General features: G+C 49.9%; 1 protein-coding gene across 6 annotated transcripts in view; it reads left to right on the forward strand.

Moving 5' to 3' along the window:
- Positions 1 to 21,395, forward strand: part of TRIM63 (tripartite motif containing 63) — a 60,082-nt gene extending 38,687 nt beyond the window's left edge. For 4 of the 6 annotated variants that reach the window (XM_063631143.1, XM_063631146.1, XM_055261741.2 and 1 more), the window contains exons 2-10: positions 5,335 to 5,494; positions 6,393 to 6,565; positions 11,788 to 11,956; positions 12,758 to 12,853; positions 14,475 to 14,708; positions 15,448 to 15,470; positions 15,772 to 15,896; positions 18,702 to 18,773; positions 20,816 to 21,395. In XM_063631143.1, coding sequence (XP_063487213.1) covers positions 5,336 to 5,494; positions 6,393 to 6,565; positions 11,788 to 11,956; positions 12,758 to 12,853; positions 14,475 to 14,708; positions 15,448 to 15,470; positions 15,772 to 15,896; positions 18,702 to 18,773; positions 20,816 to 20,826 — 1,062 coding nt within the window. In that variant the 5' untranslated portion in view covers position 5,335 and the 3' untranslated portion in view covers positions 20,827 to 21,395. Of the gene's footprint in view, positions 1 to 5,029; positions 5,495 to 6,392; positions 6,566 to 11,787; positions 11,957 to 12,757; positions 12,854 to 14,474; positions 14,709 to 15,447; positions 15,471 to 15,771; positions 15,897 to 18,701; positions 18,774 to 20,815 lie in introns of all 6 variants that reach the window. The other 2 variants (XM_063631144.1, XM_055261740.2) reach the window with 1 other exon arrangement.
- The last annotated feature ends 2,159 nt before the right edge of the window (positions 21,396 to 23,554 follow it).

The raw sequence follows: 23,554 nt of genomic DNA on the forward strand, positions 1-23,554 counted from the left end.
GAGGGTGGATGGAAAGGACTTAGCACAACGCCTGAACATAATAAGCGCTCAGTAAATCCTCCAGTGAGGGGAGCACAGGTTGAAGAATCAGGCTGCCGTAGATATGAACCCCAGCTCGGCTCTGCTACTTGTGGCTGTGTGACTCCAGCCAAGCCAATTAACTCTCTGAGCCTCATTTCCTCCTGCGAAAAAACCCGAAGATCATAAAACCTCCCCTGCAGGACTGTGGTGAGGATTAAATGACATGTTTTGATGCCCAGCACAGCCCATGTGGGAATTTCCGTTCCTCACCCCTTGACTTTCAGCAGCACTGGCCTTGCCAGCACCCCGGCTGGAGTCGATCCCACTGTCCATTTGTTTGGCGTCTGCACCTAGACTGCCAAGTGCGGCTGGAGAAAGTCAACAGGGCCGTGTGAATGGCTCCTTGCAAATGACACATCAGTACTGGGAAACATCAGTGAGGCTCTTCTGCCCCAGACAATCCTTCCATTTCTCTCCAGGGCACTTCCTCTTGTGTTCCACACTGGCCAGTCCAAACCTTTTTCACCACTGATTCCTTAGCCTCAGAAGTTGACCTCAATGCTCTCTTTATCAAGGTCATCAAATATGAACACCTTTCTCTCCACCTCCCAACACCTCCATCCATTCCCCTCCTTCTATCCTTCCAACTCAAAGGTTGGAGCGTCCCTCTCCTTCCCAAGGCTTTAGAATTTACTCCATCATCCCCCAAACCCCATCTCCAGTACTTTTTTTCCATTGGCTGCACCATCTCAGCCAAAAAAAAAAAAAAAAAAATTGCTGGGCGCAGTGGCTCACACCTGTAATCCCAGCACTTTGGGAGGCCGAGGCGGGCAGATCACGAGGTTAGGAGATCGAGACCATCCTGGACAACATGGTGAAACCCCCGTCTCTACTAAAAATACAAAAATTAGCTGGGCGTGGTCATGGGTGCCTGTAATCCCAGCTACTCGGGAAGCTGAGGCAGGAGAATGACTTGAACCCAGGAGGCAGAGGTTGCAGTGAGCCAAGATCGTGCCACTGCACTCCAGCCTGGTGACAGAGCGACACTGTCTCAAAAAGAAAAAAAAAAACTTGCTCAAGTATCTGAACCAAGTCTGACAGTGATGCAGCTGCTCCTTTATATTTAACCCACTCATTCACTTGTCCAGTCATTTCAGAAACTTTTTTTTTTTTTTGAGACAGGGTCTCACTCTGTCACCCAGGCTGGAGTGCAGTGGTGTGATCACAGCTTGCTGCAGCCTCAACCTCCCAGGCTCAAGCAATCCTCCCACCTCAGTCTACTGAGTAGTTGGGACTACAGATGGGCAACACTACGCCTAGCTAATTTTTTATTTTTTGTAGAGATAGGATCTCACTATGTTGCCCATGCTGGGCTCACACTAACTCCTGGGCTCAAGTGATCCTTCCACCTTGGCCTCCCAAAGTGCTGGGATTATAGGTGTGAGCTACCGTGCCCAGCCAAGAAACATTTGTTGAGTGCTACTATGTGCCAGGCATTGGGGGTACAGAGATGAATAGAGACCATCTTTGCCCTCAACGTCTTCAAAGTCCAGAGGGAGAGTTGGACTCACAAGCAGATGATGGTAATATGGCAAGTGAGATGCAAAGATGGGCCATGCCTGACACAGAGATTAAGTAGGCATGTGATGAAAAGAAGAGGGAGCCCTAAGATGACTCTCAGCTTCCTGGTTGGTGCAAATGGGTGGATGGCAGTGCTGTTCACTAAGAGGAGAGACAAGAAAAATGGAGGGAGGAGCTAGGTATCGGGGAAGATGGTGTATTCTGGCTGGAGTATGATGAATTTGAGATGCTATTAGAACATCGCAGTAGAAATCTCCAACAAATCTTTAGCTTGGGGGAGAGAGAAGTCGGAACTGGAATTAGAGAGTTGAGAATCATCAGCATATGGGAGTTGGAATCATGCATGTTTATGAGGTGCTCACTGCTTCAAGTAACAGAGTAATGACACTATAATGGCATTTGTAATCTCACGTCTTAAGTAGTCAAGAGACGGGCAGCTCTAGAGTTGGATAAATTGGCAACAAAATGATGGCATTTCTAACCCAGGTGCCTCCTACGGTTCCTCTATGCCATCCTCAGGGTGTTGACATCATCCTCAGCCTTGTCCCCTTGTGGTTGCAAGACAGCTGCTCTACCCTCTCACAACCCCATTCAGAGGTAAGGACAAAGCTTTCTTCTTGCACATTCATTTGTATCGTGGAGGAAATCCTTTATCTTTAGCCAACAGACATATCCTTGCGTCTCATTGGCCATAACTGCGTCATTAGGCAAAAGAGAATGGGGTTGTATGATAGGCTTAAACTGTGTGTGACTCATCTCCTGTGTCAGTGGAGAGGGCCATCTCCCTGGAGCACAATGCTGCCAATGCCTGAACTAAACTGAGGTCCCATGAGCAAGAAGGAGAGGTGGCCTTTTTTCGGTCAGTGTTGACTTGACCCAAACACAGTTCAATAGCGTCTACGTGAGGAGCTTGGGTTCCTAAGTCAAGCATATTTGGGTTCATGTCCTAGAGCCACCTCGTGCTATCTGTGGGACCTCATACAAGTTATTTTACCGTGTGCCTGAGTTTCCTCACTTGTGGAATGGGGATATTATGGGTCTTTTGTTATTGGCTGTTGAGATGGTAAAATGAAATAATGCATACAAAGCATTTAGCACAATGCATAGCACATAGTAAGTGCTCAGCAAAACCTAAGTGCTCAGCAAAATTTTGGGGGAACAACTCTCTCCTCGAAATCCTCCAGCCCTTTCTTTTTAAGGCCTCCTCCTTTTTCTGTAACTTGTTCCTCTTCTTCTCCTCCCATTTCCTCTCTTCCAAGGTTTGCTTCTCTGCTCTATGTCTTGTCTCATTGCTCCCATCATTCCTCTTTCTTGAAATCCTTCATACTCCTCCTGAGTATTCCACGGCCTCTTAGGCTCATCTTGGGCCCTGATACCACTGCTCTGTATCTCTGGCCTTGCACCAGATGACCCCACAGTCCTTTCATTAGATGCTACCTTAAAAACAGCTACTGGAGGCCAGGTACGGTGGCTCGTGCCTGTAATCCCAGCACTTTGGGAGGTCAAGGCAGGTGGATTGCCTGAGGTCAGGAGTTCGAGACCAGCCTGGCTAACATGGTGAAAACCCATCTCTATTAAAAATACAAAAATTAGTTGGGTGTGGTGACACACACCTGTAGTCCCAGCTACTCGGGAGGTTGAGGCAGGAGACTCACTTCAACCTGGGAGGCGGAGGCCTAGATGGCACCACTGCACTCCAGCCTCTGGGCGACACAGTGAAACTCCGTCTCGGAAAAAAAAAAAAAAATCAGCCACTGCAACTGCTCTAATGACTTCTACTTGCCAACGTGGAAGATGTCCTAAAATACCTGGAGAAAAGTTAAAATGTGTGCAGCGAGCTGAGGGAAGCCTTCTAGGTGTCCAGGTAGGGCTTTGTGGCACCGCATGAGGGGTTTCCCTTTCTTTCTTTCTTTTTTCTTTTTTTTGGAGACAGAGTCTCACTCTGTCACCAGGCTGGAGTGTGGTGGCGCAATCTCGACTCACTGCAACCTCGGCTTCCTGGGTTCAAACGATTCTCCTGCCTCAGCCTCCTGAGTAGCTGGGATTATAGGCACGTGCAATCATACCCAGCTAATTTTTGTATTTTTAGTAGAAACGGGGTTTCATCATGTTGGCCAGGATGGTCTCCATCTCCTGACCTCCTGGTCTGCCCACCTTGACCTCCCGAAGTGCTAGGTTTACAGGTGTGAGCCATTGTGCCCGGTGGGTTTTTCCTTTCTATCTCCCTTCCTGGGCTGTGAGTTTCTTGGGGCAGGGAAACAGATCACTCATCCATCTGTCACACTGTGATGTATACTAGTTACCTGATGTATACTAGTACTCAGAAAAATGTCTGATGAATGAATAAAATTTCTGGCTTTGCCACTTACTTTCTTTCTTTTTTGTTTTGTTTTGTTTGGAGATGGAGTTTCGCTCTTGTCACCCAGGCTGGAGTGCAGTGGCGCGATCTCAGCTCACTGCAACCTCCGCCTCCCGGGTTCAAGTGATTCTCCTGCTTCAGCCTCCTGAGTAGCTGGGATTACAGGCACCCACCACCACACCCAGCTAAGTTTTGTATTTTTAGTAGAGACAGGGTTTTACCATGTTGGCCAGGCTAGTCTCGAACTCCTGACCTCAAGTGATCCACCTGCCTCAGCCTCCCAAAGTGCTGGGATTACAGGTGTGCGACACCACACCCGGCTGCCACTTACTTTCTAACTGACTTTGAATACAATCCTTTTCTTCTCGAGTCCCATTTCAAAATCTATAAGATGAGGGGACTGGACTGTGTTTCAAGGGAGGCTTTTCAGCACTAAGTGAAATAAGTGGCCGAGGGATGGAGGATGGGCTGGCTGGGGTGGGGGTCTCCATCATCTCCAGCAAAATGCTGTGCTGAAGTCTGAGGCAGAGGGATGGGCTCAGAGAGAGCGGCTGCCCGACCCTTCCATCTAGGAGCTGCCCAGGACTCCAGAGGAGGGGATGGAATTGATTTAGGTCAGTGAGGGGTTGAGCCAGGCTGGGAGGGGGTTGAGGTTGGGAGGCTGAAAGAGGGGACTCGCTTCAACCTGGGAGGCAGAGGCTGCAGTGAGCAGAGATCGCGCCACTGCACAATCCTTTCTATCTCCCTTCCTGGGCTGTGAGTTTCTCGGGGCAGGGAAAGAGATCACTCATCCATCTGTCACGTTGTGATGTGTACTAGTTGCCTGATGTATACTAGTACTCAGAAAAATGTTTGATGAATGAATAAAATTCATTCATCGGACATTTTCATCATAGCATTGGGTATTAACCTCTTGAATCCCAGTGGCTCACTTGCTGGGTCCCATCCCCGACCCACTAGCCTGGTGCCGGGGGGAGACCAATTTCTGGAGGAAGCTCTGGGTACCCAGTCTTGCCATAAGCCTGCCTCTGAACAGGCTGTTCTTGTTTATGACCCCCGTCCCAGCAGAACAGTGATTGCTCATCCCTGCATGTGATTTGAGAGGGCCAGTCTTTCAGGCCTGGAGGAAACTCAAGCCCCACCAGCCGCTTGGCATCGGAATGCTCAGCTGGTCCCCTCCTGGGGCTCATGTGACCAAGATCTAGCTATAAATATCAGAGGGGCCTCAGACCAAGACAGAATTCGGGCACCAGGAGAAGGAAGCCAACAGGATCCGACCCCGTGTTTTGTGACAAAGGCAAGACCCCCCAGGTCTACTTAGAGCGAAGTTAGTAGAGGAGGCAGCTAGGCGCAGCTCTCATTCCTGCCCACAGAATGGATTACAAGTCGAGCCTGATCCAGGATGGGAATCCCATGGAGAACTTGGAGAAGCAGCTGATCTGCCCTATCTGCCTGGAGATGTTTACCAAGCCAGTGGTCATCTTGCCGTGCCAGCACAACCTGTGCCGGAAGTGTGCCAATGACATCTTCCAGGTAAGTGCCGGGTGCAGCTTCATCCGGGGGCCCCAGGTTGCTACTTGGCTTCCCTGTGATGAAACCCTTCTTCTCCCTTAGCCTTCCAACCTGGACAGGCTCTTTCCCCTTGGAAGTGAACCCCTGCAGAGACCTCTGGACAGGGCTGAGAGGGGGCTGGGAGGCGGCTCTGGCTGCTGCGGTTCTTCTCCATGACACATGTTTCCCCTCCCCACCCTGCCCACAGCTCCCCCACCCCTGCCCTGAGCACTGCTGTTGACTCTCCAATCAAGAATCAAATGCCTCAAGTGATAAGCAGGGGAGGCAGGGACAGGAGAGAGAAACCAGACCCCTGGGGCTGGAGCCAGGTCCTGGTGGCAAGAGGCCCAGAGCTTTCGGAAGAGGGTGGCAAGGAGGCAGGGGGCAGTAGAGGCATCTTCTCTTTCGAGGCTGTTCCCTACAATATGGGGGCAGAAGGGGCTCCAACTCCCCGAGAAAGGAAGGGGGTAGGTGTCCTGGCTGGGAGGCAGGATGCGAGGTTCCCCAGGGACACTTTACAAAATGTTCTTTCACGATATTATCTTTAAAGTAGCAGCCTTAGGAGCTTGCTCTCATTGTAATACCTATTTCATAAGTGGGCAAACTGAGGCCTAGACAGATAAGGTTGCTTGCCCAAAATCACTCAGAGAATAAACATGACTTGAACCCAGGTCTCCTGCCTCCCCATCCTGACGACTGCTTAGCTGCTTCTCAGGTGCTCTGTGTGTGAGGACTGGTTCTCATCGCAGTCTGCGGAGCTCCAGGTCATTAGGTTTGACCAGGGTGGTTGGGATAGGCAGAGGAAAGGATAAGAGGAGATTAGAAAGGAGAAGGGCTGAGGAGGGAGCCCAGGCCTCACCTTGACCTTTGCCACCTGCAGGCTGCAAATCCCTACTGGACCAGCCGGGGCAGCTCAGCGTCCATGTCTGGAGGCCGTTTCCGCTGCCCCACCTGCCGCCACGAGGTAATCATGGATCGTCACGGAGTGTACGGCCTGCAGCGGAACCTGCTGGTGGAGAACATCATCGACATCTACAAACAGGAGTGCTCCAGGTCGGTTCTCGTGCATGCTGGGGGCCCATCCTCCTTCCCAACCATGCTGTGCTCAGCTCCCCCAAGCTCCTTCCCCCTCCTTCATCTGCTCGGGATCCAGGCCTCTAGCTGGACTAGCTACACGAGCCATTCAGAGGTAGGATTGGAGACCCATACACCCCAACCCAGCTCTCAGGATTGCTCAGCGGATGGGAAGGGGCCCAGACACTAGGCTGCCCTTCCAGGTGATACCAAGACAGAGACTGGGGGAAAGATGAGATGTGAGAGGGAAAGAAAGGCCCTGGGGCCAGCTAAGTGGCTCTGGTCAGCAGAGAGAACGCCCAGTGAGAAACAGCCAGGTTGTCTATAAGGATAGCAACAGCTACTCTCCCGTGTGCCACAAGGAACAGCATCAGGCGCTGGGAATGCTTCATCTAAGTACCTCCCAATAACTCCATAAATCAGGCATGACTTTATTATCCTCATTTCACAGATGAGGAAACTGAAGCCCAAGAGGAGAAGTCAATTAGCTAAGGTTTCCCAGCTGGGAAGTGAAAGGGCTGGGAGTTGACCCAGTCAATCTAGCTCTGAGTCTTCCTGCTAATAAAATAGCAGCTCATTCAATAGGCAGAATGTGTGAGTGGTGGAGGTTGTGAAGGGTTGGCCTCAAACTGGGGAGAGAGGGCCAGACGTGGTGGCTCATGCCCATAATCCCAACACTCTGGGAGGCCAAGTTGGGATGATTGTTTGAGGCCAGGAGTTCAAGACCAGTCAGGGCAACATAGTGAGACCCTGTTTCTACAAAGTTTAATAACTAGCTGGGCATGGTGGGGCATGCCTATAGTCCCAGCTCTTCAGGAGAATTGTTGAGCCAGGGAGGTCAAGGCTGCAGAGCCGTGATTGTGCTACTGCACCCCAGCCTGGGTGACAGTGAGACTATGCCTCAAACAGACAAAAAAACTGGGAGGCCGGGTGCGGTGGCTCACGCCTGTACTCCCAGCACTTTGGGAGGCCAAGATGGGTGGATCATTCGAGGTCAGGAGTTGGAGACCAGCCTGGCCAACATGGCAAAAACCCCATCTCTACTAAAAATACAAAAATTAGCCGGGCGTGGTGGCACATGCCTGTCATCCCAGCTACTTAGGAGGCTGAGGCAGGAGAATTGCTTGAACCAGGGGGGCGGAGGTTGCAGTGAGCAGAGATCGTGCCACTGCACTCCAGCCTGGGTGACAGAGTGAGACTCCATCTAAACACACACACAACACACACACACACACAACACAACACAAAAATTTGGGAGAGACACAGCTATAGGAAAGATCTTTACAAATCAGGACATCCTGGTAAGACTCCAGGAGTGCTGACCTCACAGCCTTTAAGGTCCAAAACCTTCACCAAGCATCTGCCTGCAGGCAGTGCCCAGCCCAAGGGAAGGTGACAGACCAGATCTCAGGTGAAAAAACCCTGGCCCGGGGAACTGTGCTTGCTAGTCAGCCTCTGTGACTAATGTACTATACCATCTTGGGTAAGCCTTTAGAGCGTCATTTCCTCTGTCTGCAAACAGAAATAGTAAGATCTGTTATTGTGGCTGTCAAATAAGATATTAACGGAAAATGGTTAATGTATCAACTATTTGTTGGGTACCTACTGTGTGCAGGCACTGTACTAAGCACTTTCAGGCGTTTTTCCTATCTACTTCTCATAGTAACCTGGGAAGGCATTCCTGTCTCCATTTTACCATGAGGAAATGGAAGCTCAGAGAGGATCAGAGATTTGTCCAAGGCCACACAGCTTGCAAGTGGTAGAGCTGAGAGAGAGAGGGTGTGAGAATATTTTTTATTTTTATTTATTTATTTTTTTGAGGCAGTCTTGCTCTGTTGCCCAGGCTAGAGGGCAGTGGTACGATCTTGGCTCACTGCAACCTCCGCCTCCTGTGTTCAAGTGATTCCCCTGCCTCAGCTTCCCGAGTAGCAGGGACTACAGACGCGTGCCAACGGGCCCAGCTAATTATTGTATTTTTAGTAGAGACAGGGTTTCACCATGTTGGCCAGGCTGGTCTCAAACTCCTGACCTCAGGTGATCTGCCCACCTCGGCCTCCCAAAGTGCTGGGATTACAGACGTGCACCACCACACCCAACTAATTTTTGTATTTTTTGTAGAGACAGGGTTTCGCCACATTGGCCGGGCTGGTCTTGAACTTTGACCTCAGGTAATCCACCCGCCTTGGCCTCCCAAAGTTCTGGCATTACAGGCGTGGGCCACCGCGCCTGGCCGGCCGGTGAATATTCTTTTTTTTTTTTTTTTTTTTTTTTGAGACGGAGTCTCGCTCTGTCGCCCAGGCTGGAGTGCAGTGGCGCAATCTCGGCTCACTGCAACCTCCTCCTCCCGGGTTCACGCCATTCTCCTGCCTCAGCCTCTCCGAGTAGCTGGGACTACAGGCGCCCGCCACCACGCCCGGCTAATTTTTTTTTGTATTTTTAGTAGAGACGGGGTTTCACCGTGGTCTAGATCTCCTGACCTCGTGATCCGCCCGCCTCGGCCTCCCAAAGTGCTGGGATTACAAGCGTGAGCCACCGTGCCCAGCCCGGCCGGTGAATATTCTTAATTGCTGCTCTAGATTGCCTCTCACGTTACTAGAGCACAACACTACAAAATGCAAACGTATTGTTGATCATAAGGAATAATAAAATCAATTCCACACCAGTGTTAGCCTACCCAGTGCTGACCTCTGAAGAGCATGTTGTATGTGAACCTTTGAGGCCTTTCCGCACAGTTGAATGACAATGACAGCTGCCCTCTATTGAGGGTCTGCTCTGTGCCGGGCACTCCACATTCATTATAGACAATTTCTACCATGATTGCAGTAGTTCTGGGAGGAATCCCTGGCAAGAGAGGTGAAATCACTTGTCCAAAATCACAAAAATGAATGTAAAAGAACAATCTGGATATGAACCCTGATGCCAAAGTCTGAGCTTGGGAGGGTGGGCATCTGGGAGGGCTGTGGGTGCAGGAACCAGACCCTCAGGCTCTTGCCTCACCTCTGCACTCCCTGCCATCCCTTTATCGGGGATGGAGGCAGGTAGCAATGGCAGACCCCTGCCAGCACAGGGACCCTGGGGTAAAAGATGCAAAAAGCCAAGCCCGGAAAGGGACTTATTTAAGAACTTGAGAGGACAATAGAGCACAGGGTGTGATCAGTCACGTAAGGCTGTTTGGAGGTGAGGCATTGACACTGATGGGAACAGTCACCATTTGACATTTGCAAGATGCCTGTTCTGTTCGGGGCTGGGAATCGAAGGTAGTGTTGGCTTTCAATGAGTGTATAGTCTAGCTGGAGACAGAAGACTCAAAAAATCGAATCTACACCAGGCATGGTGCACCAGTTGCAGCTACTGGGGAGGCTGAGGCAGGAGGATTGCTCAGCCCAGGAGTTCGAGGCTGCAGTGTGTCTGTGAATCACTGCTGCGCTCCAGCCTGGACAATATGGTGAGACCCTGTCTCAAAAAAAAAAAAAAAAAAAAAAGCCTGGGTGCAGTGGATCACGCCTGTAATCCTAGCACTTTGGGAGGCTGAGGTAGATGGATCACATGAGGCCAGGAGTTTGAGACCAGCCTGCTCAACATGGTGAAACCTCATCTCTACTAAAAAATACAAAAATTAGCTGGGCATGGTGGTGCACGTCTGTAATCTCAGCTACTCAGGAGGCTGAGGCGTGAGAATTGCTTGAACCCGGGAGGCGGAGGTTGCAGTGAGCTAAGATCACACCACTGCACTCCAGCCTGGGCAAAAAATCAAAACAAAACAACAACAAAAAAATCCCCCCCAAACCCCAATGAATCTAGGTTAGGAAATGACTGATGTCCCAAGAGAAGCACAAATAACAGGTCGGAGGTCTCAGGGAAGAAAGGTAGTTCTAAGCATATGTGTTAGGGGAGAAAGCAGAGGAAGAGACTTGGGCCTTTGGAAGAATCTCTGGACTGGAAGTCAGGCTTGTGCTGGGCTGTTGGACAGCCCTGGGCTACCCACTCACCAGTCACCATGACATGGGGCATACATGCTGCTCCTTCTCTGAGCCTCAGGGGCAACCTCATGGCTCAGAGAGGGTCAGAGGTTTATCCAAGGCCATACAGCTAGCAAGTGGTGAAGCTAAGAGAAAGAGAGAAGGTATGACTGACTCTGTGGTGAATATTCTTTTTTAAAATAATTGTTTTCTTATGGAGAATCTTAATAAGTTCAAGATGGTGAATATTATTGACTCCTATGCTAGTTATTGATTTATTCTTTCTTTCTTTCTTTTTTTTTTTTTGAGACGAAGTTTTGCTCTTGTTGCCCAGGCTGGAGTGCAATGGTGCGATCTCGGCTCACCACAACCTCTGCCTCCTGGGTTCAAGTGATTCCTCTGCCTCAGCCTCCCGAGTAGCTGGGATTACAGGTGCATGCCACCATGCCAGGTTAATTTTTTGTGTTTTTAGTAGAGACGGGGTTTCATCATATTGGTCAGGCTGGTCTCGAACTCCTGACCTCAGGTGACCCTCCCACCTCGGCCTCCCAAAGTGCTGGGATTACAGACGTGAGCCACTGCGCCCAGCCTTATGGATTTATTCTTTCTACCTTTGTTTAATTGCCACCTCCTCTATGCCAGGCACTGTACAGTGTAGGCTCACAGGTGAAGAAAACAGGCAAGTTTCCCTAACCTGATGGAGGTTACAGTCTGGTAGATTAAATATAGAATTAAATGAGGCCATCAGTGTAAATTTCTTAGCTCAGAGCCCAGCCTGCAGCAACCAAAGCTAAGGTAACTATAATTAGAGCAACTGAACTCTAGCCTCCTCTGCCCTTACTTGCTGTATGACCTTGGACGAGTCAATTCACTTTTCTGGAGCCCAGTTTCTTCTTCTCTAAAACATCTCCAGGTCTGACTCTGGAATTCTATGGCCCTTTCTGTGTCCTTGGCATTGGCAGAGCCTCAGGCTAACTCCCTCTTAGGATGTGGGGACAGATTTGGTGTCATTGGCTTCCCAAGTCCTTGGTCCCCAGAAGATGAAAAGATTTTAGGGCAGCCAAACACTGAGAGCCCAGGGCATAAATCGGGAGATTCACAGACACACTGCAGCCTTGAATTCCTGGGCTGAGCAATCCTCCTGCCTCAGCCTCCCCAGTAGCTGCGACTGGTGCACTGGAGCTGGGGAGGGGGATGCGGGCACACAGGACCCCCATGACTTGTGACTGTTCTCCACTGCAGTCGGCCGCTGCAGAAGGGCAGTCACCCCATGTGCAAGGAGCACGAAGATGAGAAAATCAACATCTACTGTCTCACGTGTGAGGTGCCCACCTGCTCCATGTGCAAGGTGTTTGGGGTCCACAAGGCCTGCGAGGTGGCCCCATTGCAGAGTGTCTTCCAGGGACAAAAGGTACTGGCTCCAGCCACTTTTACCCCCAGCCTGGGCCTGCTGGGCATGGCCTGATGATTCAGGAGGCAGATTTGATCCCTGTAGATCTGCTGATCTGGCCTTTCAGGAATAGTCCCTCAGGAGGGACTTCCCAGGCCACAGGGACGGCAGCCCTGGCCTTCCTGGGGGAGGCAGCTGAGCTCACGGTTATACTTAGATCCACTCGAGAGCACCTGGGTGTGGCCACAGGGGAGCGGCCAGACGCCCCAGCCAGGCCACTAGGGTCCTCTCAGGCCACGGCTTCTCCATCCCCCAGATACCTCTTCCTGTGCCTCTCACCTCTTCTAGTCTTCACATTCTCCTGCAGCAGGAGGCAGCTTAGAGCCTTCTCCCTGGGCCCCTGGGCCTGTGGGGGCTCACCACCCTGTCTGTGCAGTAAGCCGTAGACACCCCCTTTCCATATTCTCTCTTCCCCACTCCCCACTCTTCTCTAAGTCTCTCTCTTCTAGGCGTCTCCAACTCTGTTTCTTTTTTTGTCCCTTCTTTCTTAGAAACAAGCCCCTCCTCTGCCAGTTCCTTGCTGTGTGTTTTGGGCAGCTCACTTGCCTGCTCTTGGCCTCATCTGTAAAATAAGGGATGCAGTATCTTTCTAATATCCTCTACTCTGGAGCTGAGCTATACCCGAAAGAGGGGCCAGATCCCTACTGGAGGCTCTTTCTAGCAGAGAGGGGAGGGAGGGAGCCATGTTGCTGCCATGCCCCAGTGGGTAGGCCCTGAGGCTATTTGTGTCTCTCCTCTCCTGACCCCCACACCCGCATCTAGACTGAACTGAATAACTGTATCTCCATGCTGGTGGCGGGGAATGACCGCGTGCAGACCATCATCACTCAGCTGGAGGACTCCTGTCGAGTGACCAAGGTGAGGGGACAGAATAGTCCTGCCTGGGGATTTGGAGCTTTCCAGGGCAGCCTGGTCTCTGGGGAAGGCTCACCCGTAGGTTGTGGCTAAAGGTTGGGGCCTGGGGCCTGGGGCGGCCAAGCAGGGATGGCAGGGGAGGGACTAATCCATTCATCCACTCTCTCAACAAATGCTTCTTAAGCACAGCTGTGTGTCCGGCCCCACCCAAGTTGTGGGGGATGGAGGAATGAACCAGACAGACGTGGTCCCTGAGCTCAAGGAGTGGCCCATCAATAATTCTCAGTATTTATTCAGCACAAATCGTTTTCAGAGCACGGTTCTTCAGTGCGCTATAGACCAACACTTCCCAAACTTTAAAGTGCATGAAAATTACGCTGGGATCATGTTGAAATTCAGGTTCTGATTCAGTTGGTTTGGAATGAGGCATAAGAGCTGCATTTCTAGCCAGTTCCCAGGATTTGCCCAAGCTGCTGGGTCCACAGACCACACTTTGAGTAGTGAGACTGTTGAGGGCAGAAGGGAACTTTTCTATCCCTGAAAAAAGCTTCCATGATTTTCCATGTTCACTTGGGGTAGGGATCTGGAGATGAGATGAGGGGAAGGGGTCATCATAATTGCTAGTGGATGAAGAGTTAGGCGAAGGGTAAGAAGGAGGGGAACATTGTGATCACCCCTGAGAGGCTCCCGGTCTAATGAGATGCTATTGTCACACCTATTTGACAGAAAAGAACATAGAAGGGAGCTTCGGTTGAGGAGGGTGCTAGGAAAGGAGCTGTTTTTCCACCTCTCCTAGGACCAAATGATGCAGAGCTTCCCGAATCCAGTCTTGGTCCTGAAAGGGATGGAAGAGCGTGACCTGGGACATATGGGAGGCCCAGGAAACTGAATGGAAGCAAATACGTTAATTTGCTGAATGTCACACAGCTAAAAGGGAAACACAGCTGAAAGGCAAAAGAGAGCCGGGCGCGGTGGCTCACGCCTGTAATCCCAGCACTTTGGGAGGCCAAGGTGGGCGGACCATGAGGTCAGGAGATCGAGACCATCCTGGCCAACATGGTGAAACCCCATCTCTACTAAAAATACAAAAAAATATCCAGGCATGGTAGCGTGTCTGTAATCCCAGCTACTTGGGAGGCTGAGGCAGGAGAATCGCTTGAACCTGGGAGGTGGAGGTTGCAGTGAGCCAAGATCACACCACTGCACTCCAGCCTGGGCGACAGAGCGAGACTCCATCTCAAAAAAAAAAGGCAACAGAGAAAGACAGGGCAGATCCTGGGTGACTGTTGCATTGGTCTGAGAGGTGATGTTGGGGGACAGGTGGAGGGTGCAGGAAAAAGGAAGAACATGTTGTGTCATGTGACCCTAGAGCCTCTATTTTGGAAGAAGGGGCTAGCTGTTTTTCAAGGCGTCAGCCTCCAAATATCACTGGCGTACTAAGTAGCTGTGAGGTCAGATGAGCGTTTTCTTCTTGTTAAGGCTTTGTTTCATCTTTTGTAGTGTGGGGATGTATGTAGTGAGAGCTCTTCTAGCTTTAGATTCCCTGCCACTGTCCCAGGAAGGGAGTGTAGTGGGCAGGGAATAAGGACCCTACAGAATGTGACCGCGAGACTTCCGTCCTCAGGAGAACAGTCACCAGGTGAAGGAAGAGCTGAGCCAGAAGTTTGACACATTGTATGCCATCCTGGATGAGAAGAAAAGCGAGTTGCTGCAGCGGATCACGCAGGAGCAGGAGGAAAAGCTTAGCTTCATCGAGGCCCTCATCCAGCAGTACCAGGAGCAGCTGGACAAGTCCACAAAGCTGGTAGAGACTGCCATCCAGTCCCTGGACGAGCCTGGGGGAGCCACCTTCCTCTTGGTGAGCAGGACTAGAAGGGTCTGTGTGGGGTCAGTTCAACTCTGCAGCTCTAAGGTTCAAGTTATGCTTCTCCACTGATCACCCGTGGGCCCTTGGAAAAGCCATTTAAACCTCTGTGAGCCTCAGTTTCCTCATCTGTCAAATGGGCATGTAACACCCCCCACCTTCCTCTTACTGATTTTATGATGATCAAATAAGAGGATGTTTATGAAATGACTTTGTGAGCTGCAAAATACAGTGTCCCATTTATGGGCTATTAATTGAGCCCCTACTGCAGGCCAGGCTCTGAGGTGGAAGACAAGGAAATAAACCAGACACAGCCCTGCCCTCAGAGAGCTTGTTGGGGAGGACAGAAAAGGCTCAGTTATAAGACTTCGTAGTTCAGCTCAATAAAAATGTTCTAGGCTTCTACTGTGGGCCAGGCTTTGTGCTAGACATTGGGTATGAAAAGGTGGTTAGGATTGGGGAGTTCAGGGTTTAGGAGTTTTGGGATTGATACCCCTAGAATCCAAGCTTCCTGTCAAGACAGTGGGTCCTAGGGTGATAACCAAGACCTGAACAGACCACAGACAGAGGGAAAAGTTCCAAATTCTGCTCAGTTTGGGGTGGGGAGCAGGTCACAACTGGGCTAGGGAATAGCACCAAATATCCACCTACAACACCTAGTTCACTGGTTTTGCTGATTTCCTGGGGTTACCTCTTCTGCAGTCCTAATCCTTTGTTCTCTCTCCCCCTGCAGACTGCCAAGCAACTCATCAAAAGGTCAGTGTCTCCCCAGAGGCTATGATCCAAGCCCCTAGTTCCCACCAGGGCCTATGTCCAGGAAGCCTCGTCCTGGGCATTAGGACTGCTGGGAGGGCCTCACTCCAGGCTGGCTTCCCTGACTCTTTGCATCCCTGACTTTTTGGACCACTCCTTGTGCTTGAGGTTGGAGAGGAAATACTCTATCCCTCCAGGGGAGCCTCTGAGTAGAAGGCCTGGGCGTGGGCAAGGCATGTGCCCTCTCCTCCCTGCACTCAGCCCCAGAGATCTCATCCTGCCTCTCTCTCTGTCTCCCCTGCAGCATTGTGGAAGCTTCCAAGGGCTGCCAACTGGGGAAGACAGAGCAGGGCTTTGAGAACATGGACTACTTTACTTTGAATTTAGAGCACATAGCAGATGCCCTGAGAGCCATCGACTTTGGGACAGGTAAAGGAGGTGGTGATGCCACTTGTCTATTTGCCTGCCTGACCCCTGGAAACCAGCATCCCTCCCACTGAGCCCCATGGGGAGGCAGATACACTAATAAAGATCCCCAAATATCAATCAAATTCATATAGCCAACTTCTGGCTGGCTGTGGTGGCTCATGCCTGTAATCCCAGCACTTTGGGAGGCCAAGGTGGGCAGATCACTTGAGGTCAGGAGTTTGAGACCAGCCTGACCAACATGGTGAAACCTCATCTCTACTAAAAATACGAAAATTAGCCAGACGTGGTGGCATGTGCCTGTAATTCCAGCTACTCAGAAGGCTGAGGCAGGAGAATCACTTGAATCCAGGAGGTAGAGGTTGCACTGAGCCGAGATTGTGCCACTGCACTCCAGCCTGGGCAAAAGAGCCAGCCACACTCCGTCTCAAAAAAAAAAAAAAATTCATCATGTCCTCATTTCTGTTTATAATTACTCTTCCATAGAGTGCCTAGAATAATTGTAACAATGCAACCATAACAATAATAAGGGTGAAAATAACAAAGGAAATGAAGAAACTGAATGGAAACAAATATGTTAATTTACTAAAGGTCACACAGCTAAAAGGGAAACACAGCTAAAAGGCAACAGAGAAAGAGAGGGCAGATCCCACATTGCTGACTGTTGTGTTGGTCTGAGAGGTGGTGCTCCAATGACCACCTGAGGTTGGGGGACAGGGGGATGATGAAGGAACAAGGAAGAACTGTAAGTGGGCTGGCGTGAGAAAGAGAAGAGCTTCTTGGCACCTCCTGTGTCTGTCTCCTGAAAACCTTCAGTATCTGGTGCTAAGTCTGTTTTCAGAGCCCCAGATATACCCCTTTCATAGGTAAGGACAAAATACATCCCAAAGCAGAGATACCAATGGCCTTGGGGACATCCACTGCTGTAGTGAGCTGCTCCACTGTCGGCTTCCCTAAGCTAAGATATTCAAGAGTGGGTCGGCCGGGCACAGTGGCTCACGCCTGTAATCTCAGCACTTTAGGGGCCCAAGGCGGGCGGATCACCTGAGGTCAGGAGTTCCAGACCAGCCTGACCAACACGGAGAAAACCCGTCTCTACTAAAAATACAGAATTAGCTGGGCGTGGTGGCACATGCCTGTAATCCCAGCTAACTCGGGAGGCTGAAGCAGGAGAATTGCTTGAATCCGGGAGGCAGAGGTTGCGGTGAGCTGCGATCACACCATTGCACTCCAGCCTGGGCAACAGGAGCGAAACTCCGTCTAAAAAAAAAAAGAAATAGATATTCAAGAGTGGGTGATACGGTGTGAACATAATATTGTGAAGTCCTGCACTGGCCTTCATAATCTCCCCGAGCCTCAGTTTCTCCACAAGTAAAATGAGGAGAGTACCAGCAGTCACCGAACGTTCTGTTTGTCCTAAGCACTAAGCTCTTAACATAAGCTTTATCATTCAACACAACTTCACGGGATAGGTTCTGTTACCATCTCTATTTTGTAGTTGAGGGAACTTAAAGCTCAGAGAGGGTAAGCCACTTGTTCAAGGCCACACAGCTAGCAAGTAGCCCATGCAAATTCTACTGAGGGCCATTTGGCTTGCAAAACTCTTGGGAGGATTTTATAAGACGATGCAGATTCAACACTTAGCACACTACTTGCACATAGTAAGTACTCAGCAACTGCTATTAAGAGTAGTCATTGTGATAATGATTAAACAACAGAACTCCCTGGGTTATACTCTGATCCCAGTTACTTGGCTGGAATTTTGGTTGTCATTTTGGAGATACTATTTTTTTTTTTTTTTTGAGACGGAGTTTTGCTGTTGTCACCCAGGCTGGAGTGCAATGGTGTGATCTCAGCTCACTGCAACCTTTGCCTCCTGGGTTCAAGAGATTCTCCTGCCTCAGCCTCCCAAGTAGCTGGGATTACAGGTGCATGCCACCACACCCGGCTAATTTTTTGTATTTTTAGTAGAGACAGGGTTTTACCAAGTTGGCCAGGCTGGTCTTGAACCCCTGACCTCAGGTGATCTGACCGCCTCAGCCTCCCAAAGTGCTGGGATTACAGGTGTGAGCAACCAAGCCTGGCCTGAAGATACTCTTGACAAATGTCCTGACTCTGTGGTGGCCCCTTCAGGGCCCCAAAAGATTAAGGAGATGGCTTGGGAGAAGATCGGGGGAGGGAGATGTTCCCTGTTAAAGCTTGATGGTGACATCTCAGGATGAAAAAGTGGGGACATGAGTTGCAGCTCAGTCACTGTCCCTCTGGTGCTCAGCTTCAGGGAGCAGAGGTGGCTCCAGAAGTGCTTCCCCATCATGTCCACCCCTCCCCTCCACAGGCTAAGGAATGAGGAAAACGGGACAGGAGCTGCTGAACAAGCAGATCTCATAGGCTAAGTAGCTTCTTTCAAGACAAGGACTCTGATCCCTGGGGATGGAGGAGGTTTTTCCTCCCCAGGCAATGTTTATCTGCCTACCTGAGAGATGTGCAGAAGCACAGAGTGTGCTTCCTCAGAGTCCCCTCCCTGGTCACAGGCAGAGCAAGTGATAGAAGCTGCTGTTGCTGGAGCAATGAAGCGTCTTGAGCCCAGCTCCCTGGGACGGAGTGCGGGGGATTGCAGGAGCAGAGCCTCTGTGCAGTGTGGGTGTGGCAAGCCCATCCCCTCCCAGACCACTGCCGGTCTCTGTGTGGCCATTTGACCTGACTGGGCACGGGAAGGGGTTTAGACCATGCTCTGTCCTGCCTGGTTCCTCTTCAAGTAGCTCCTCAAGGAACCGGCCCCATCCTAACACAAATGTTTTTTTGTCACAGATGAGGAAGAGGAAGAATTCATTGAAGAAGAAGATCAGGAAGAGGAAGACTCCACAGAAGGGAAGGAAGAAGGTAAGAAATTCATCTACCTCCATTCCTTCCTTCCTTCATTCATTCCACAACAACCTGAGGTACCTACTATATGCAAAGCACCGTGTTAGACATTGGCAATGACGCTGAGACTTGTCCCCAGCACGTGCTTTAATCCTATTGAGGGTAAAGTCCTGTTCTCTTTACCCTTAGAGAAGAAAAAAAAACCGAAACTATTCATAATAAAATGCTCCCACTTCACATCTAAATGATCTTCTTAAATGGAAAGCACTGTGGCACAGCAGAAGGAAAAAACAGGGGCTCACGAGCGAGGCTGGGCCCATTGAGGTGTTTTATTTGGCCAGCATTGTGTTTAAATTAAAACAAACAAACAAACAAAAAAAACTACTTGCTGGACAGGCACGGTGACTGGAGCCTGTAATCCCAGCACTTTGGGAGGCCAAGGCCAGCCTGGCCAACATGGTGAAACCCTGTCTGTACTAAACATACAAAAAATTAGCTGAATTTGGTGGCAGGCGCCTGTAGTCCCAGCTACTTAGGAGGCTGAGGCAGGAGAATCGCTTGAACCTGGGAGGTGGAGGTTGCAGTGAGCCGAGATCATGCCACTGCACTCCAGCCTGGGTGACAAGAGTGAGACTCCATCTCAAATAAATAATAAATAAATAATTACTTGCTGGCTGGGTGTGGTGGTACATGCCTATAGTCCCAGCACTTTGGGAGGCTGAGGCGGGAGGATTGCTTGAGACCTGGAGTTTGGGACCAGCCTGGTCAACGCAGCGAGTCCTCGTCTTTACAAAAATAATTTAAAAATTAGGCAGGCGTGGTGGTATATATCTGTAGTCCTAGCTACTCGGAAGGCTGAGGCTGGAGGATTGCTTGAGCCCAGGAGGTAGAGGCTGCAGTGAGCTGTGATTGCACCACTGCACTCCTGCCTGGGCAACAGAGAAGGACACTACACTGTCTGTTAAAAAGAAAAAATTAATTGCTAACATTTTTTAAATTAGGTGTTTTTTTTTTTTAAGGATTAAGAAAAAGGAGATTTCAACTAAGAATCTGCATTTTCACCTTGTGAAAGTTTAGAAAAAGCAAACAATGCTGGACTTGAACTTCCTTGTTCAAGAGTGCTGGCTCTGGGCAGTGGCTCTCCGCTTTAAAGGGGACATGCTGGCACGGTGGCTCACGCCTGTAATCCTAGCACTTTGGGAGGCTGAGGCTCAGGCGGATCACCTGAGGTCAGGAGTTCGACACCATCCTGGCCAACGTGTGAAACCCCATCTCTACTAAAAATACAAAAATTAGCCAGGCGTGGTGATGGGCACCTGTAATCCCAGCTACTTGGGGGGCTGAGGCAGGAGAATTGCTAGAACCCCAGGGGGGCGGAGCTTGCAGTGAGCCGAGATCACGCCACTTCACTCCAGCCTGGGCAAAAGAGTGAAACTCCGTCTCAAAAAAAAAAAAAAAAAAACAGAAAAGAAAAGAAAAATGAAAAATGGGACATGCCCTTGCCAGTTTGCCCCCAGCCCCACCACCATCAATCCCGCTTGCTTCACTCATTCATGTTACCTGCTGGCTCCTTGTAGGCATCTGAGTTTGCCAGCCTGGCAGAGTTTGATTAGGAGCCTGGGTTCTGAATCACAGCAGCTCACAATTTCTCTGAGTCTTGGGCTCCTCATCTGTGTATGGGGGCATAACAGTACTGACGTCAAAAGGTTGTAGTGGGGAGTGAATAAGATAATCATTCAGCACGGTGTCTGGTGCATAGGAAGGACGTTTGCTAATTAGCACATGCTTGCAAATGTTATTTTTCAAACCACAGGTTCTGAAACTAAATTCCAATCCAGTTGAAAACTATAGGGTAGTCTTTTGGAGTTTTGTACTGATGTACAATCCATAATGTTTGGGCAGCTAAATTCTATTTTGGTTTTAAAAGGAAGAGACCAGGAGGAATTGGAGTTTGATGTTTTATTCAAACTCCTATTTGAATAAACAGTAGCTTGGTAAGCCTTGGATCCTCCTGAGTCCCTGTCTCACCACTTGCCTCTGTATCTTTTTCTTCATTTCAGGACACCAGTAAGGAGCTGGATGATGAGAGGCCCTCAGACACAGAGAGACTGCAGAGGGTGGGGAGGGGCCCAGCGGCCTTGGTGACAGGCCTAGGGTGGGAGGGGTCAGGGCCCCTGGAGGGGCAATGGGGAGGTAACGTCTTCTCTCTGCTCAGAGTGCAGGGACTAGGGTAGGACCCTCACCGCTGCATCCAGCAGACACTGAACCAGAATTGGAAGTGTGCTTGAAACAATCACACAGGACACTTTTCTACATTGGTGCAAAATGGAATATTTTGTACATTTTTTAAATGTGATTTTTGTATATACTTGTATATGTATGCCAATTTGGTGCTTTTTGTAAAGGAACTTTTGTATAATAATGCCCGGTCATTGGGTGACCTGTGATTGTCAGAAAGAGGGGAAAGAAGCCAGGTTGATAGAGCTGCTCACTTCCTTTCCTGAGCGGGAGGATGGGGTAGCACTTACAGGGTCGATGTGCTGTATTTCAGTGCCTATCCCAGACATATGGGGTGGTAACAGTTTGTGTTATATGTTGTTTTAATAAATGCACAATGCTCTCTTCCTGTTCTTCAAAGGAGCCGGGGTTTCATTCAGCGTTTTTTTCCTGGAGATGAGGGTTGAGTGTGAATGAACAGGACCCCTGGTAGGAGGCAATGGCAGGGCTAGGCTTAGGTCCCAGTGAAGGAGTTCTTGACACCACCATTTCCCAGTGTGGACTCCATGGAAAGCCAGCCCTGAGCTGGTCCTTTAAAAACAGGTTCAACGTGTTGTTGCTCTGGTTCTCCAGAAAACGGAGCCTGAGGCAAAATTCAAATGCTTGAGTTGCAGGTTATAGGGACTTCCCCGTGCTCACTACAGGTTCACTGAAAATCATCAAGAAGAGGCAGATTAAGGCTGGGCAGGTGCAGTGGCTCATGCCTGTCATCACAGCACTTTGGGAGGATGAGGAGGGCGGATCACCTGAGGTCAGGAGTTCCAGACCAGCCTGACCAACATGGTGAAGCCCCGTCTCTACTAAAAATACAAAATTAGTTGGGCATGGTGGAGCATGCCTGCAATCCTAGCTACTTGGGAGGCTGAGGCATGAGAATTGCTTGAACCCAGGAGGCGGAGGTTGCAGTGAGCCAAGATTGCACCACTGCACTCCAGCCCGGGCAACAAGAGTGAAACTCTGTCTCAAAAAAAAAAAAAAAAAAAAAAAAAAAGGAGGCAGATTAATAGGAGAAAAGGCACACAAATACACAAATTTATTTGACCATGGTTTTATGAGATACAAGAGCCTTCAGAATGAAGACCCAAAGATACAGGAGAAGCTGTCCATTTTTAGCCTTCAGTTTAACAAAGTATGGACGGCCGTGTAGAAATACGCCTGGACAAAAGAGCTTGATCTGATGCTGATAGACTGAGTGGGGAACCCCACGAGGCCCGTCTGTCGAGATTCTTTTTGGCCTCTCTGCGCAGCATTCCTTCCTTCCTCATATGGCGCAGGACTCTCTCTGGATGGGGGTCTTCTGACCTACAATCAGACAAAGGTCAAATAATTTCCTATGGCCAGTTTTACACAGAAAGAAAGGGGAAAATTAGAGTAATATTTTTAGGTTTTACGGCAGGCTTTTGGAGAAGAGGGATTGTAGTTTTTATGGCTAGCCTTGGGGGAGAATAAGGGACCAGAGACAGGAGGGCAGGAGAAGGTCAAAGAGAAACGTTTGCTTCCGAGGGAGGCCTTCATTTCAGGGTATTGTTTTCTAAGACCCTACAAGGTACACTCCCAAGGCCAACAGAGGGAAGGAAAATGGAAGTGAGGCAGGCAAGGAGGGAAGCCAGGCAAGGTGTTGCGTGGCTGAGCTGGCCACAGCTTCACCAAAGACTGGGCTGGCTGCTTAGTCATGTGAAATGTTTCCAGCAGGCCATAAAGAACAGAACATGATTCAAAGTCCTTCATCTGAGAGAAGAAAAAAAAGAAATGTGTCTGCTGGCTCCTTCCTGTCTCCTGCCTCCCATACTGTTCATTCCGCCTTGACTTCAGGTGGCACAGCTGCAGGGGGAGCAAGGTCATCTGCCACATTGGGTGATACTTCAGTTGAGTCTGGAAATGGTGGGAGGTGCCAGGGCCTCCACGGTCCAGTTGGGTTGGACAAGGGTGGGGCAGCTGCTGTCTCCACCTCAGTGAACACAATGGGGGCCAGGCTAGTGCCCAGACTCATGCCAGGAAAGGCCAAGTCAGCCACCAGCAGTAGGGGATGAATTCATGACCGTGGCCCAGTAGCATCCAGGATCTCCATGAGCAAGAAGCCAAGGGCCTGGAGAGAGGCAAGGCTGAGCGAATCCGAGGCAGAGCATTCACCGGGGCTGATGCACCAGGGACTTACGACTTTGAGGAGCATTGCAGAGCCTGTTCCCCCTTGTAGACATTCAGATCACAGCAGCAAATTAAGGGGTCTGAGTCGTCCCACCGTAAAGAAAGCGAATTAACTTTAGACGAGGACCATCAAGTTCATGGTGCTTGGAATGAGAGACCTTAAGTCTCTCATTTTGTGTGTGTGGCCTGAATTTCCCAACTTATTCATATGACATCCTCCAGAACTAGAGTTATGTGGAACTTGCTTTAGGACAGTGCTCAGAAACCCTCACAACCTCTGCCCATTTTCACTTCTGGGAGTCTTTCTAAGGCTAACTCGGTTCCTAACTTTGAATTTCAAGGAATCAGATTTTGCTCTCATTTCCAGTCCTTTCTCA

This window comes from Symphalangus syndactylus, chromosome 22 (assembly GCF_028878055.3).
Source record: "Symphalangus syndactylus isolate Jambi chromosome 22, NHGRI_mSymSyn1-v2.1_pri, whole genome shotgun sequence".
NCBI classification, from domain to species: domain Eukaryota; kingdom Metazoa; phylum Chordata; class Mammalia; order Primates; family Hylobatidae; genus Symphalangus; species Symphalangus syndactylus.